This window comes from Larimichthys crocea, chromosome X (genome assembly GCF_000972845.2).
Source record: "Larimichthys crocea isolate SSNF chromosome X, L_crocea_2.0, whole genome shotgun sequence".
In the NCBI taxonomy this organism is placed as follows: domain Eukaryota; kingdom Metazoa; phylum Chordata; class Actinopteri; family Sciaenidae; genus Larimichthys; species Larimichthys crocea.
In genome coordinates, this window is record NC_040020.1 from 13773195 (window position 1) to 13787711 (window position 14517).

The 14517-nt window shown below is 46.7% G+C and overlaps 3 protein-coding genes across 3 annotated transcripts in view; 1 reads left to right on the forward strand and 2 right to left on the reverse strand.

Moving 5' to 3' along the window:
• Positions 1 to 8674, forward strand: part of sugt1 (SGT1 homolog, MIS12 kinetochore complex assembly cochaperone) — a 28362-nt gene extending 19688 nt beyond the window's left edge. Inside the window, exon 14 of the mRNA XM_027283257.1 lies at positions 8312 to 8674. The gene's annotated coding sequence lies outside the window, so the exon portion shown is untranslated. The remainder of the gene's footprint in view (positions 1 to 8311) is intronic.
• LOC104935782 (chondromodulin) lies at positions 836 to 8305 on the reverse strand. The gene is made up of 7 exons (XM_010751674.3): positions 8167 to 8305; positions 7847 to 7987; positions 6545 to 6685; positions 5942 to 6055; positions 3000 to 3150; positions 2490 to 2599; positions 836 to 1801 (listed from the first exon to the last, which is right to left on the reverse strand). Exons 1-7 carry the CDS (start codon positions 8278 to 8280, stop codon positions 1574 to 1576), a joined length of 999 nt encoding a protein of 332 aa, XP_010749976.2. The 5' UTR covers positions 8281 to 8305; the 3' UTR covers positions 836 to 1573.
• Positions 8675 to 9612: 938 nt separating the features above from the next.
• Positions 9613 to 13650, reverse strand: LOC104935781 (protocadherin-8). The gene is made up of 3 exons (XM_010751673.3): positions 10923 to 13650; positions 10546 to 10771; positions 9613 to 10437 (listed from the first exon to the last, which is right to left on the reverse strand). The coding sequence occupies exons 1-3, from the start codon at positions 13377 to 13379 to the stop codon at positions 10085 to 10087; spliced, it is 3036 nt and encodes a 1011-aa protein (XP_010749975.2). The 5' UTR covers positions 13380 to 13650; the 3' UTR covers positions 9613 to 10084.
• Positions 13651 to 14517: the final 867 nt, after the last annotated feature.

A 14517-nucleotide genomic window follows, 5' to 3' on the forward strand; every position in this document is an offset into this window, starting at 1 on the left:
TGCAAAAACAGCAATATATTATGACAGGGAGCCATGCTCTGTGATTATGTGCTGCGAGGAATGAAATGTGGCATCTCTGATATGAGAGCAGGCAGTTCAGATATGGCTGACGGCTTGAAGATGTGGTTTATGTATCATGGTTCGATTGGTATCGAGAGCCCGGAGTCGTTTGGCCAGCAGGCGAGGACGCAGCCCTGAGGTGAAGCGGTGATTTACAGCCGGAGATGCAGGAGAACGGACACCTCCCCTGTTCCTCCACCACATATATGCTGCACTGTGAGGAGGCGTCCTGCCGTGGCAAGAGAGCATTAATATGGATCAGCCTCCTAACCGCATCATCAAGCCTCTCACACTGAGTTAAGTGTTAAATTCATCACACATCGTTTCATCTCTCGTGACGATCAAACGCCCGTTTGTGGCTCTGGATGGAACTCTTAGCTTCCTAACACTCACACACACACACACACACATGCACAAACACACCGCCCCCATCCTTACCCCCTACCCCTGCCTGAGGCGGCTCTGTGACATCAAAAGGAGCTAAGCGCTTTGCATCGTGGGTAAGATCTGGGAGCGTGACGGCTACAGAGTCTTTAGTCTCATTAAAGAGTTCTAGAGCTGCAACTCTCAACATTAAAGAACTCTGAAAACTTCTTTCTGCTCGTCCCTTTGGAGCCGCTACCAGATGTGACACATCTCCAAACTGAATACCATCTTTGAGTGTGTGGGCGGGGGGTGTTCCCTAAATCAAGCAAATGAGTTAGAAGCAATATGTATTTACATATAGGATAAAAAATAATTTGGTCAACAGACAAAAGAGGGTGACACTTTAAAGTTTACTTAAAAAAGTTTATTCAGAGATATTGCACTTTGAGATAGCTTCTTCAATGCAGACGAAAGTTTGAGAGAGAACACGTACGGTACATTGTTTTAATGAGAGCTACTCATGAGGACAAACCGGGAAAGGGAAAGCGTTGAACACACAGGAGTCAAAAAGAGTTCACACTACAGTGATGAAAAGTCTTAAAACAATAGCTGCTATTGAAGCCCACAGAGTGCTATTGAAATACTTTGCACCCTGTACATTTATTTACATCAAAAAGCAAAGAGTGAAAGCAGAGGGATGATTACCAGCTCTATAAATACAAGCTCACCTGCGTCTTCTATGGATAAATGGAGCTGTTAGACGTATTCAAAAATCAATGCATTTAACTTAAAACAGGTCTGAGTGATGTTTCATATCATAACCTCTGTTCTCCTGACAGCATGCTGTAGTCCGGAAGGATCTAAATCGATAGCAGGTGATGTTTTTTTAATAAGACAAGCTGTGCAGAGTACCTTTACGTGTCAGATCATGTCTGTCCTAGATTCTGTAGCATGCATTTATAATGTGTGGACACGGTGAGTGATGCCACTCACACTAACAGGTACCTACAGTAGATGACAACAAGAAGCCACCTAAAATTATTCCCCTCACCTCCCCGCTCCCTTTCAACCCCACCCACCCCCACCCCTCCCTAGTTTCTCCCCTCCCCTTGACTCTACCATCTCACAGGTGAGAGCAGGGTGTTGTTTACACCAGACCCAAAATGCGTGCCACCCACCAGTTGCAAGGCATAATAACTCTGCAAGCCACCCTGCAGCCTTGGTAGTGGTACGGCCATGGGTGATACCCTCCCAGCGGCTCGCAGATCCTCTGGCAGTGGGTGTAGCTGCGACGGCACTCGTGGCAGCACACGCCCTGGTGGTCCAGCATGGGGTCGATATTCATGTTGCCCTCCTCCTCGCCCTGGAGACCTCTCTGAGAGGAGACAGAGAGGACACAGTGCGCTTGTTTTTTTTTTTTCACATTCTGTGCTATGTGATACTGTACATCTTTAGCGAGCGCCCGTTTCAAACCAATTAAAAATGGATTTCCGACAGGCGGGATGGGGAGGAGGGGATGTTGTCAGATGTGGGTTTTTCGTTGTCAAATATTTTCTTCTTCAGCGTACTACTTGCTGTTTACCCCCGTCTGTGGTTGTCAGGAGTGTGTAGCAGGGGTCGGGGGGGGGGATGATTGGAGATGGAAGGGAAAGGGATTAGGAAAAAAGTGGGGCCCAACACGAGGGGTGAGGATGGAGGGCACGGGGGTGTGTATGTATGGGAGTCTGTGTGTGCTCAGCAGGCCAAAGGGGCCACGGCAGAGGAGGTGGAGGAGGGGGCTGCTGTGAAATTATTCATATAGGCTCAATGCTGAAAGGAAAGCATAGACGGGCTCAGACAGCCTCACACAGAAAAACGCATGCACAGAAAACACACCCACGCATACACTCAGATCTGCAGTGACAATCCAGGCCGCACCGCCGTGACCCCGACATCTGCTGCTTCTCGCACAGCTGTGAGAAACCCATCCTCTGAAAAAGCTCTCTCAGATCTGAAGGGACAGTCGTGGACGCTGTAGTGGGATGTAAACACAAACAGAAGAAGAATGTGTTTGTGTGACTCACCTGATAGGGGTTCTCCGGGTTGAACTCTGCCTCAACGTCCTCTTCCTCCTCGCCGGCCCCGGTTGCCTGCCGACGCTGGCGGGGGGCGGCCCTCCTCTTCCTCTGACCGCCTGCACACATCACAGCCTCAGTTTTTGCCAGCAGACCAAATTTAGGAGCAGAGTGGCATTAATGTGGCTCAGCTCCTGATTGCACAGCTGTTTCTCTGGCTCCATGCTCAGATGAAGTAGAATAAAATTGTGTTTTGAGAACTTTTGACCTCCCAGCATGCTAAAAATTGTACACTCGAGAGCTGGGAAACTTCAAAAGCACTCCTGTTTTTCTTTTTAGCCTGTTTTTCTTTCTGTGGCTTAAACAACTGCCATGTTAAATGGAAATTATTGAGACTGTTTGACCCAGATCCTCTTTGTTTTGTGAGAAAAAAAAAAAAAACACACACACGCCTTGTGAGTATTTTCTTTGGATTTACATTTTCATATATTTACCACAAAACAATATCTGATTGCTTACTGGGTGAGTAGGTGGGACGGAGCCAGAAGATTGGCAGGTCTCCGCACAAGTCCTTTATCTTGTTGCTGAGGAAGGCAGAGTCAGAGAGAGGGTTGCCAGCAGCCACCCATATCAGACGATCCTCAAATTTGGCCGGCATCACCTCGTCCTCCTTCAAGGGGGGTAAAAAGAGGATGAGGTGACGTGAGACAAATAAACATCACAACAAAAACATCTGAAGACGTCCCTGACTGCTGAAGAATATCATGTTTATGGATCTTGTTACTAGCCTTCTCCTTTAAATAGCCCACGGTCTTTTGCATCTTGTCCGAGTCTAATCTGCATTAATGTTGTGCTGTTAATGCTCCTTATAACAACATAAAATCAAGTAGTAAAAAAGAAGCCCTTGAGGCTTTAGTGTACAGATTTCCTTTGCGCTAACATTTAGTTGTATACACAGTGTCAGGACTCATCAGGATCTGAAGGGAAGGAGAGACTGGATGGCCTAAATTTGCAGGTTTCTGCAGATAAACTAATGAGGTTTTCAGAGGAGAGACTGTGTAAACATATGTACTCTGTATCTACAGCCTGCAGGTAAAATGGGAATTCTGCGGGGATGATTTTTGCCCAGAGGCATTTGTTCCTGAGGGCTGCACTGCACTAGCCACAGCCATGTTTAGGGAATGTTATCCTCCAACCTTTCAGAAATGTTTTTTTTTTTCTAGCTTAAATGATTTGCTGGAGGGGCAAATAAAAGCGGGGGTCCTTCTCCAATGCTCGACTGATAAGAGTTTATCTGACCCACTCTCTCTGGATGGAGACGCGCGTGTGTGTGTGTGTGTGTGTGTGTGTGTGTGTGTGTGCCTTATCTTACCCATATTTGCCATCACTCTAAATTATAGCAAATGACCAGCCTGCAGCAACCATTATAACAATATCTCCCTCTCCACATACACACACACGCAACGCGCAAACGTGAAACCAAACGATCATTTATGAGGCAAAGAGAGGCAATAACACAAACACACACACACACACACACAAAAGCACAAACTCGAAATAAATGATCTTTTATGAGGCAGAGAGAGGCAATAAGAGCAGCTCTGCGTGATAATTAATTGTGTGCTGGCATGTGTGTGTGTGTGTGTGTGTGCGCGTTCATGAGGGCAATTCTGGTGATGTGGATTTATGTGGATGTGGAGCTTCTGTAGAGCTAAATGATTTTAATTATCAGACAGCCTCAATTGAACAGTCACAGACTGTGCTGTTGGTGCGCTGTGATAGCGATACACACACACACAGACACACACACACACACACACACACACGGTATATTCAGTGTAGTCCTCTGTTGTGTTTATTGATCTTAATAGAGTCCACCAAGCTGTTAAGTTATGGGAACCCACACATAAAAATCACCCATGTGTTCCTGGTAGATGATTGGCTTGGCTGAGTCATGCTAATGGCTTTATATCAGGAGTGAGAACTTGTTGTATAAAGTTCATAAACAACGCTGTACACTGCAGTAAAATACAACTTTTAGTATAACTGAAGAATACTTTACAAAGAGTTCATAACTTGTAACCACTGGCTTTATAAATGGACTAATTAAAGATGTATTATTACCTTATAAATCAGTAGTAAGCCACTTTTAAGAAAAATGTTTGGGCTACCAGATTTGAAATAAACTTCTATGTATATGCTCCTTTTTAACTTTTAGCTGTACTGTTATTAGAAAGTGATTATTATTATTATTATTATTCATGACATATTAATATTTGTATGTTCAGATTTGATTTGAAAGTGAGGAAGTCTAAATAAAGGGTGATGAGTTATAAGACGTCAGGACTGCACTTATAAATGTAAGTAAGTCATTCATAAATACAATAATCCATCATACCTGCAGCTTTAAATGTTATAAAGTTCTCATGCAAAATTTACTAAAATTCTCAACAGTGATTTTTTTAGAAGGTAAGTGGACAAACTGTCTGGTGGATCCTCAGACCCAGATCCAGTGAAACATTTCAACTGGATCTGGGTCTGAGGATCACCAGAGTCAGTATGGTTTATCCTCTGGAGAGCATGAGTGTCTACATACAAGCAAACCAGCCTATAGTTGTTGAAATCATAGTGGAGTCCCCTAGACCCTATACCTAGAGTCATTTTCACTGCAGTCCAAACCTAATGTGTGCTAACCACTGTCACACATTTTGCTTTTGTTTACACTCTTCTCTGCTGTGATCCTCTCACTAAAATTCAGCAAAACACAAGAGGAGGTACTAAACACAAGGTCCAGATGCTATAACAGGCATTTTTTACTTTTTTACTGCTGCATCTGTATCGACCAGGACAAACGATACTTTTAAAAGTAACAACAAAGAAGAACATTTGTTGGACTACCAGAGACGCCCAGGCCATTATTAGTATTTGGGGAGAGGAGAGCTATAGTCAGTGGTTAGAAATGAATGTTGCTACACAATTTCTCAGCATTTGGCAGCAAATTGGACAACACAAAGCCAGAATAGAGAAATACTGAAAAGGTGAAACAAGATTACAGAGAAGTAAAGTCTCACGATGTGAGCAGTGGAGTGGAATTAAAAAACTAGTAAGTGGTTCAATGAACTGGATGCTAATGTCCTGGTTAGTAATAAATTATGTGGTAAAAAACAAGGAGGAGATTAGTACCAAAGCCTCACAAAAAGGCTGGCTGATATTTGGGGGGAAAGTCGCTAATACGCTTCTCCTGTTATCAATCTTTATGCTAAGCTAAACTAAGTAACTGCTGCCAACACCTGAGCAAGAAAGTAGATAAACACATTCTTCAAAATGTCAGAGTATTCCTTAAAAAGTTCAGGTAATGGGATAAGGTTACACTTCCTGCAGTGGAAAGGGGATGTTGATCATTTCCTGAAAGGCACATTAGAACTTGGAGAAAACATGTGAGACAGACTGGACCAACCCACCAGGTCGAATGTCATCGAGTCCTTGTTGAGAGCCTCCACATCAGGCAGACGAGCCTTCACTTCGGCCTTGATGTAGCACTTCTCTCCTCCTGAAAACCGGATCCCTGTGATCCCCTGGAGAGGTCAGGAAGGAAAGGCGGACAAACAGAAATCTGGAAGTTAGAACATATTAGGTCTCCAGGGAGTATAGATCTGTGTGTTAAATGTAATCAGCTGATTTTGGAACATTTTGGGGTGGTGCTACAGTTTGGTACTCTGTTGTAGATTAAGAGATTACACTCACAGGGACACTGTGCTTAAAGGTCAAATTTTTAATAGTTAAAAGGCCAAAACTGCTGCTTCACTACTCTGATTGGCCTGATTGGGGTACTTTAATTAAAGGTCAAAAACCACCAGTCTGAATTTAATGAAAATTGGAGAGACGATGCATCTTGACACTGATTGGCCCAAAGGGAGACAACATGTCTACTTGTTCTTAATTTCTCCACTGCTACAACGAGCCCCACAAGGGCTCGGAGCGTGCTGATCAGTGTGTTGATGAGTCTGGTTCTCGGCTTTTATCTGAGTCTCCTGATATTTTGGGTTATTTTAGATCCAACTCACAATCTCAAAGTCATGGACCTCCACGGCCTCGTCCGCCCCGCTGCCGGTGCTGAATCTCTCCATGTTATTGGCTGTGTCGATCTCCATCGTACCCTCCTCCACTTTGCCATTGATGCTCATGCTGTAGTGGACATTGTAGACCTACACACACAAACAAGGTTTCAGACTGGCATGTAAGGTATGAAAGTCCTGAGTCACCCCACCCCCAACTCTCTCTCTCTCTTTCAACACTCCTCCTCACCCTTTTTCTCCAATCTTGCCCTGTGACTTTTTCCTCTACTCTTTCATGGATTTCTCTTTCGTTCGTTCAGACTTGGTCAGAAGAATACAATCTGCACACCTCTGCTTGATGATGACCCTTCTACAGAGTCTTTTCATCATGTCTTAATGGCATTTTCTAACTCCATAATGGGAAAAAAAACACTCAGAAAGCTACATTTCCCCCCTCATCTCTTCCACCTCTTGCTCCTGGACCATCAGCCGGACCAAAGAGGCAACCCCCCACCCCCACCCCCTCTCCACCCTGCCAGGATCCTCCAGCAGCACACACCACACACACCGCACACACCGCACACACACAACGCCTCCATTCACCAAGCAGAATGCACCATGGAGCTGGAGTGTTTAATTTACATTTTACTGTTTGCCTACACTGCAAAAAAAAAAAAAAAGTCCATCTTGGAAAAACTACTTTAGTATTGAGTCTCCTTTTAATTCAAACAAGTTAAAATGTTGCAACTTCATTTCACTTGTTTCCAATTCAAAACAGCTTGTTTCAAGAATTTCTTCAATCAGCTGACATTATTTCTGATAGAGTGTGAGTACAAGAGCTGTTTTCTTCGACGGCAGTGCCACTGGTTTTAGAAAAGTTTGGAATGTAGAGTCAAACTACAGTGGAACAAAAGGAATTATCTGTCAGATCAAACTGCATTTGATTTGACTTTTGATTGAAAGTCCTAAGGGACTGTATGAAAATGATTGGGATGTGGATGGCGGCTAAACTTTCTGTTTCTCTTTGTAAAACAGGAAAAACCCTTCCAGAGGCTTAATCATGTTTTCTTTGAACCTCTCTTGACTGAAAACTACAAAACCCTCCAAATAATACAACTGTCTAAACCTTAATATCAGACTTATGATGTGTTTCACCAATTCAAAGTAGGTGCAGCTGTGAATGACATTTCAAACAGTTTTCAAACAGGACATGATCCCTTTTAAGGGACAGAACTTCAGCAAAAAGACAAATCATCTTCCTGAATATTTTTTACAGTGTAACCAAGAGAAACAATAACATATTAGTCTTACGTGTTTTTCATTGTTGTTCCAGAAGTAGAAAGCTCCGACTGCACCCAGTAACAGCAGGACAGCCCCTGCGATGAGCACCGCGATCCCGGCCTTCAGAAGACGGCCGGTGGTGGCGGGCTTCACGGCCACAGCGGAGTAGGCCTACGGTAAAACAAACAAACCAAAGAAAATGACAACATGCCCAAATACGCATCATCATCACCATCATCATAAACTATAGGTGAAATGGAGACAGACTCCTTCTTTTTGGGCATCTATCCATCTGACCCTGACACATGTGCCTACAGTGTCCGCATCGCATCGAGCTGTAGAAAACTTACCGGAGGCATGAACTGTTGCAGGTCCTCTGGTCCCGCCGAGGCGATCGGTACTTTCTCTGAGTTCCCGGCCATGACTGGAGCCAAACACCTGAGGAAACCCCAGTCCACTAACATCCCTCTCTGTCTCCCCCTCCCTCCACTTCCCCTCTCTCTCTCTCTCTCTCTCTCTCAGGAGGATGGACACCTCCTCATTCACACATGCAGGTCGTGTTTCTTCCTATAGTGCTTTCAATCTGTCCTAAGTTTTTTTGTGACTTGAAATAAGTAGGTAAAGTATGACCTCCAGTCGATGATGGCCGCATTGTGAGCAAACACTAATTTAAACCAAGAGTTATGCGTTCTTTCAGAGGAGCCTTAATCATTTTTTCCCCCTTTGAAGATCATAATAATCTGCTCATGTAATTTACATGAGTTTGATTCCTGCTATGATCCCCAGAATTTCACATCATTTACCTTTATGACCACCTCGGTAAGGAAGACTAAGATCTATTCAGCAATTAAGACGGTGGGGGGAGGAGGGGGTGAGGTTGTCTCCTCAAATCACCTTTGCACACCCCTACCTCCGCCCCCTCCTCCCTCTCAATGCCTCCACAGACGGTTGCAGGTCAAAGGTGACTCTGGCGGAATGTCGCATGTTTTCTCCAGCTTGGAGAGAGTACATTTACGTGACAGAAACGGCAGCTTTGTTGGACTGACTTAAATCTTATTCCCCACCACATCTTCTGTATCCGAGTCCAGAGCTGCGTTGCTGTTATGAAAAATGCCCTGAACCCATGAATGATAATGGGGGGATTACGTAAGGGGCGCACCGTGCGCATTTGGCAGATAGACAAAAAAACATCCTGACAGGAGAGCAGGAGGATTTGCTCCCAAGGACTTCATGTTCTTTGGCAGAAATCACCTGTGTTTGGATGCCTATCAAACATATATCCTTAGTTAGACTTCCTCTCATGCCTGTAAGCTCTTTTTTTTTGTTTATTTACTGTTGGAGACGAACTGTAAATGCGCCTTTACGCACGGTCTCTCTGTCTCCTTTATGTGCACATTTCAGGTGGTCATAATTTATGTAAAAGAAATCTGAGCACATCTTTAACATGCAGCTATTAAGCCAATGAGAAAGAATAACCATGAAGGCTTTCGCTCTTGGTATGCGTGAGGTGGTTTGCTAGAAAACCTTGGCGTCCGTTCTGGCATCTCACCAACAAAATCGTATTCAGAAAAGAAAAAAAAAAAACTTAACTGACCTTCTTCGGTGGGCTGCAAGGACAGAGAGGCTCACTGCTGCAATAACAGCGACGCCTGTTGGCTTTTACAAGTGACTGATACTCCTGCAAGGCTCACATAAACACCCTGCTCACCTCTCAGACGAAGGAAAACACAACTCACATTCTCAGAACAGTATTTCAAAAGTTTATTTTCTCTCGGAATATTGTAAGGATTTAAAAAAAATCTGTACAATTACTTATTATTGCATTCAAATAATTTCATACATTGTTATCAACTTGATACATTGTGGGTCACCTGCCCTCAAACTGCACAGTTTCTGGGGCCATTTTAAATAATCAGCGTGCTTAAAGATCAATATTTACAATTCATATTTACACATCTTTGCTTTAATTATTACTTTTATAAAAAATAAAATCTCTCTATGTACAAAACTTGCATATGATACACTTCATGTCCAACAAAATGTTCTTAAAAGTGATTGAATGGACATCAAATGTGGCTGTTACAATAAAACACAAATATTAGGATATAAACTTATATATGCACACTCTCCACAGCGACAAAGAACTTCAAAAAGTTACATTATTCTCATTGTCATGAATCATAAATTAAAACTTTGAATACACTATACATTTCTTTGAGAATGAGCTTAAGTGTGTGTGTGCATGTGTGTGTGTGTGTGGTGTCTGTTTTAGACGTCATTATTGGGGCAGTGTGTTGGGGTGGGGGTGTAAACAGGGAGGGTTATATCACTGATCTCCTGCACCCTCACAGGTCTGGGTGGGGTGACCAGAACATAGTCGTACTCTCTGTGCAGCACCTTCTCGTATACACTCTGGAGTCCCACTGTTTTGGGAATTTGGGCCTGATAGTAGTTGTCCCTGCGGTTGGGATCCCGGGGCAGGGAGGCCGTCTTGGAGAGGCTGCTAAAGGAGGAGAGGGTCGGTGCTGGAGAAGGTGCTGCGTTGGCTCTTACTGCTGAGGGGCTCCAGCATCGATCTGAGTGACCCAGGACCTTACATTCACTGGTGCAAGCCCATAAAGCTAAAAAAAAAAAGAGAGGGTGGAGTTAGATTTGGAGCATAACATATGGAGCATCAAATCTATTTAACATCATATTATAGAGCCATTCAAATTTGCCATTGTTCTTACCATTTTGGCCACCCATCGGAGGAACCACTGCTCCATCTTTCTTCAGGCCAGTGTCTCCACTGACATCACTGTCACTGTCATTGAAGTCACTGTCCCCCTTGCCACTGTCTTTCCCACTAAAGGCCGGGTCCCTGGCAGAGATGGTGGTGTAAGAGTTCCCCTTCCAGATAGTGATGGGCCTCACAGCCTCTTTGCCGTTGCCATAGCCAGGCAGAGTGGAGTAGCCCTGCAGGAGGAGAGAGAGAACAAAAACAGAGGTTAGTGTCTGCTGGATGAACACGTTGCAGATTGTCCATTGTTGTCTGCCACCCACACCTCCCTCCCTCCCTCCCCCACACCTCCCCTCCTGAGCACAATGTCCCTAAGGTGCATCTCACCTCGTGTTTGTTCCCTCGGAGCTTGCTGTTGCTGTCTGAGTCATACACGCAGGGCACCTCGCTGCCGTCCTCTGAGGCCGAGCACATGTCGCTGCCCCCGGGGTGAGCCGAGGTGAACCCACCGGGCTGGCTGTTGTAAGAGTGTCCATCAAAGCCCGCTTCTCCTCCGGCGGCGTGGAGAGGCAGAAGCGGGTTGTCCGCCGCGTGGTTCCTGCCCCTCTCCAGCGTGCCCTTCTCTCCGTACGAGTCGCTGTCTTCTCCACTCTTGTCCCGCTTGCGTCGGTTGCATGTGGTGGCGATGAGGATGATGGCGAGCAGCAGGAGCGTGCAGCTCCCCGCGAGGACAACGATAATCACCACCGACAGGTCCCACTGCGCGTGCACCTCGTCTCCGCTGCCCGGCTGGTACACCGTCCTGTCGCTCGGCGGTGAGCCCGCGATGATGAGGAAGTGGAGGGTGGCGGTGGAGGTGAGCGCGGGCCTCCCGTTGTCACTCACCGTCACGGTGACGCTCAGGGTCTCGTCCACGTCGTGGCTGAGCACCTGGTTGAGGTAGATCTCCCCGGTGGCTTTGTTGACAGAAAACACGGAGGGCTCACCGGTGGCCAGCCCGTAGGACAGTTCAGAGTTGACACCCTCATCCGCATCCCGCGCCTCCACCCGGGTGATGACGTAGCCGCTCGGTGCGTCCCGGGGCAGGAGGACTTCAGCGGAGCCGTTATTCAGAGCCGGCTGCGTGATGAGCGGTGCGTTATCATTCTGGTCCACTATCCTCACATAGACGTTAGCGCTGCCGGACAGAGGCGGAGAGCCGCCGTCGCTGGCGGTGATACGGAGCTCCAGCTGTTTCATCACCTCATAGTTGAAGCTCCGGAGCGCGTAAAGAGACCCGCTGGCGGGGTCCAGTGACACGAAGGTGGAAATGGGGGAGCCCATGAAGTATGTGTCCGCCAGTTTATAGCTGACCTTCCCGTTTGACCCCATGTCCATGTCCCGCGCCACCACAGTCGTGATGTACGCGCCAGGTGCGTTGTTCTCCACCACGGCCACCTCATACACCGGTTTACTGAACACCGGAGCGTTGTCGTTCTCATCCGTCAGTCTTATTGTGTACTGAGTGATGGTCCTGAAGGGAGGGGAGCCCAGATCCTCCGCCACTACTGTAAGGTTATATTCGGGGATTTTTTCCCGGTCTAACGGGTTGGTACTCACGATCATGAAGCTGTCCTCGTACGCCTGCTGCAGTCTGAAGTGGTCGTGTCCGTACAGCGTGCAGTGCACCTGTCCGTTAGCGCCGGAGTCTCTGTCCGAGGTGCTGACCAGAGCCACGAAACTCTCCCTGGCCGCCGCCTCTGTGATGTACGCTATCCCCGCCGTGATGGACGTCATGGGGGTGATCGAGATCTCCGGTGCGTTGTCGTTAACGTCCTGCACCTGCACTACAATTTTGCAGATGGCCGGGCTCGGGTTCGGACCCAGGTCGGTGGCCTGGACGTCAAACTCGTACGTGTTCTTACTTTCAAAGTCAATCGGGCTCTCCAAGGTGAGTCGCCCGGTCTTCCTGTCCACTCTGAAGAGTTGCCGTATTTCTGTGGGCACCTGGTGACCGAACCCGTACACCACCTCACCGTTCAGCCCCTCGTCCGGGTCCTCTGCGTTCAGGTCCAGCAATAAGGAGCCCACCGGTGCGTCCTCGGGCAGGTCCACGGAGAAACTGTTCCTGTCGAACACCGGGCTGTTGTCGTTGTAGTCTTTCACCTTGATGTTGATGCGCGTTGTTCCGGTGCGGGACGGGTTGCCACCATCCATAGCGACCAGCTCCAGCGCGTAAGTAGCCTGCGTCTCCCGGTCCAGCTCTTTCATGAGTACCAGCTCCGCATATTTAACCCCGTCGGCCCTGCTGAGCACGTCGATTGAAAAGTGACTGTTTACAGAGATCTGGTAGCTTTGGATGTAGTTCACACCGACATCATCATCCACGGCGAAGTCCAACGGGATCCGCGTGCCCACCGCTGTGTTCTCGGAGATCTCCAGACTCGACTCTTTCCGTGGGAACTCGGGGGAGTTGTCGTTGATGTCCTTGACCTCCACCTCGACGTGGATGAGTTTGAACTGCTCTTTGGAGAAGCTGACCACGTCGAAAGCGATGAGGCAGTGCAGGGTGTGTTTGCAGATCCTCTCCCTGTCTATCCTCTCTCCTATGGTCAGCTGCCCGTCGCTCTCCCTCAGACGGATGAAAGAGGAGTTGAACTGTTTCATCATCCTGAAATTGGTCCTGGAGCCCCCCGAGGAAGAGGGAGTGGATGAGATGTCCTTGGCCAAGTTTCCAATCACTGTCCCCGGTGCGTCTTCCTCAAATGTCTGATATTTCACCGTCTTTCCTTGTGTGACAGCAGCCAGGCTTACCAAAGAGACGCACACTAGCACTAAAAGCCCGTTCCACCCTATTCCTCCCATCTTGCAACCTTCACTCCAAAAAATCTGAAATTCAGCAAACTGTCCTCACTGAGTCCGATTTAAAGTTTAAACAAAACGCACCTGCGAAAAGCTTCACCTTCCCCTGTCCTGTGGACTCTCCGGGGCTTTGTATCAAGCTTTTATTTTATTTTATTTTTTTTAAATAAATATTCCATATGTCTTTCAATGCGCACTCTGGACGCGCTCCGCTCTTGCTCTCTCACTCTCTCTCTCTCGACTGGAGGTGTGCCGCTCTCTCAGCGCAAGAGGGCTGCAGTGTCTGCAGGAGGGTTTATACGGCGAGGCATGCAAATGAGCCACACTGTGTCCAATCCGAGCTTTGAGAGGGGAGGAAGAAAAAAAAAGGGGGAGACTTCTGAAAGACCTCTAAACCCTGTTTAGAGATTCCTGGACTGTGCGGAGAAACCTGGCACCCAATATGTGGGCTAAACACGGGGCTTGATTTAATACAGCTATAGTTTCCGTCGCTTGTTTATGTTTCTCGCGCTGTTAAATGAGTCTGCGCACCGACAACCGGAGGGGGGGCAGAGAGATGCGCAGTGTCCCTGAGCTAGAGGACAAAGCATTTGAATAGGAGTATCTGTTAAGGATGCTTTTACCCTATAGGCGCACTTTGAGTGTAAAGAGATTTATGCTTAAACACTGTGAGGATGGATCCCGACGCACGTGTCCTGCGTAACCCACTGGAGGAATAGTTTGGGCATGCTGAGCTGTCCCGGTGACCTCTCCACCTCCTATAAGAAAAAAACACTTCATGCATGCAAAAATATGACGTGATGCGTTTTTTTTTTTCATTGTTTGTTTTTTTGTTTCATATAGTGGACTTATGATAGACCCATAATGCTGAGAGCTGAGATTCAAAAGTGGTATAACTGGTGGTAATAGCATCATTTTATTCTCATTAATAAATTCCATAAATCTGTCTTCTATTATTCATCCCCCTTGTGTGTTGTAATCCAGTAATTGTTTGCCTATCAGATCATATCTGAGTCTAGAAAAGGACTATATCCACTTCAACATTGATTTTATTCCAATTCAGCTCAGATCGGCTCACGAGATGTCTTGTGCGCGCACAAGAGAGAATTATGGAGAGAGAGGAGGGGGTGGGGGGGGATTT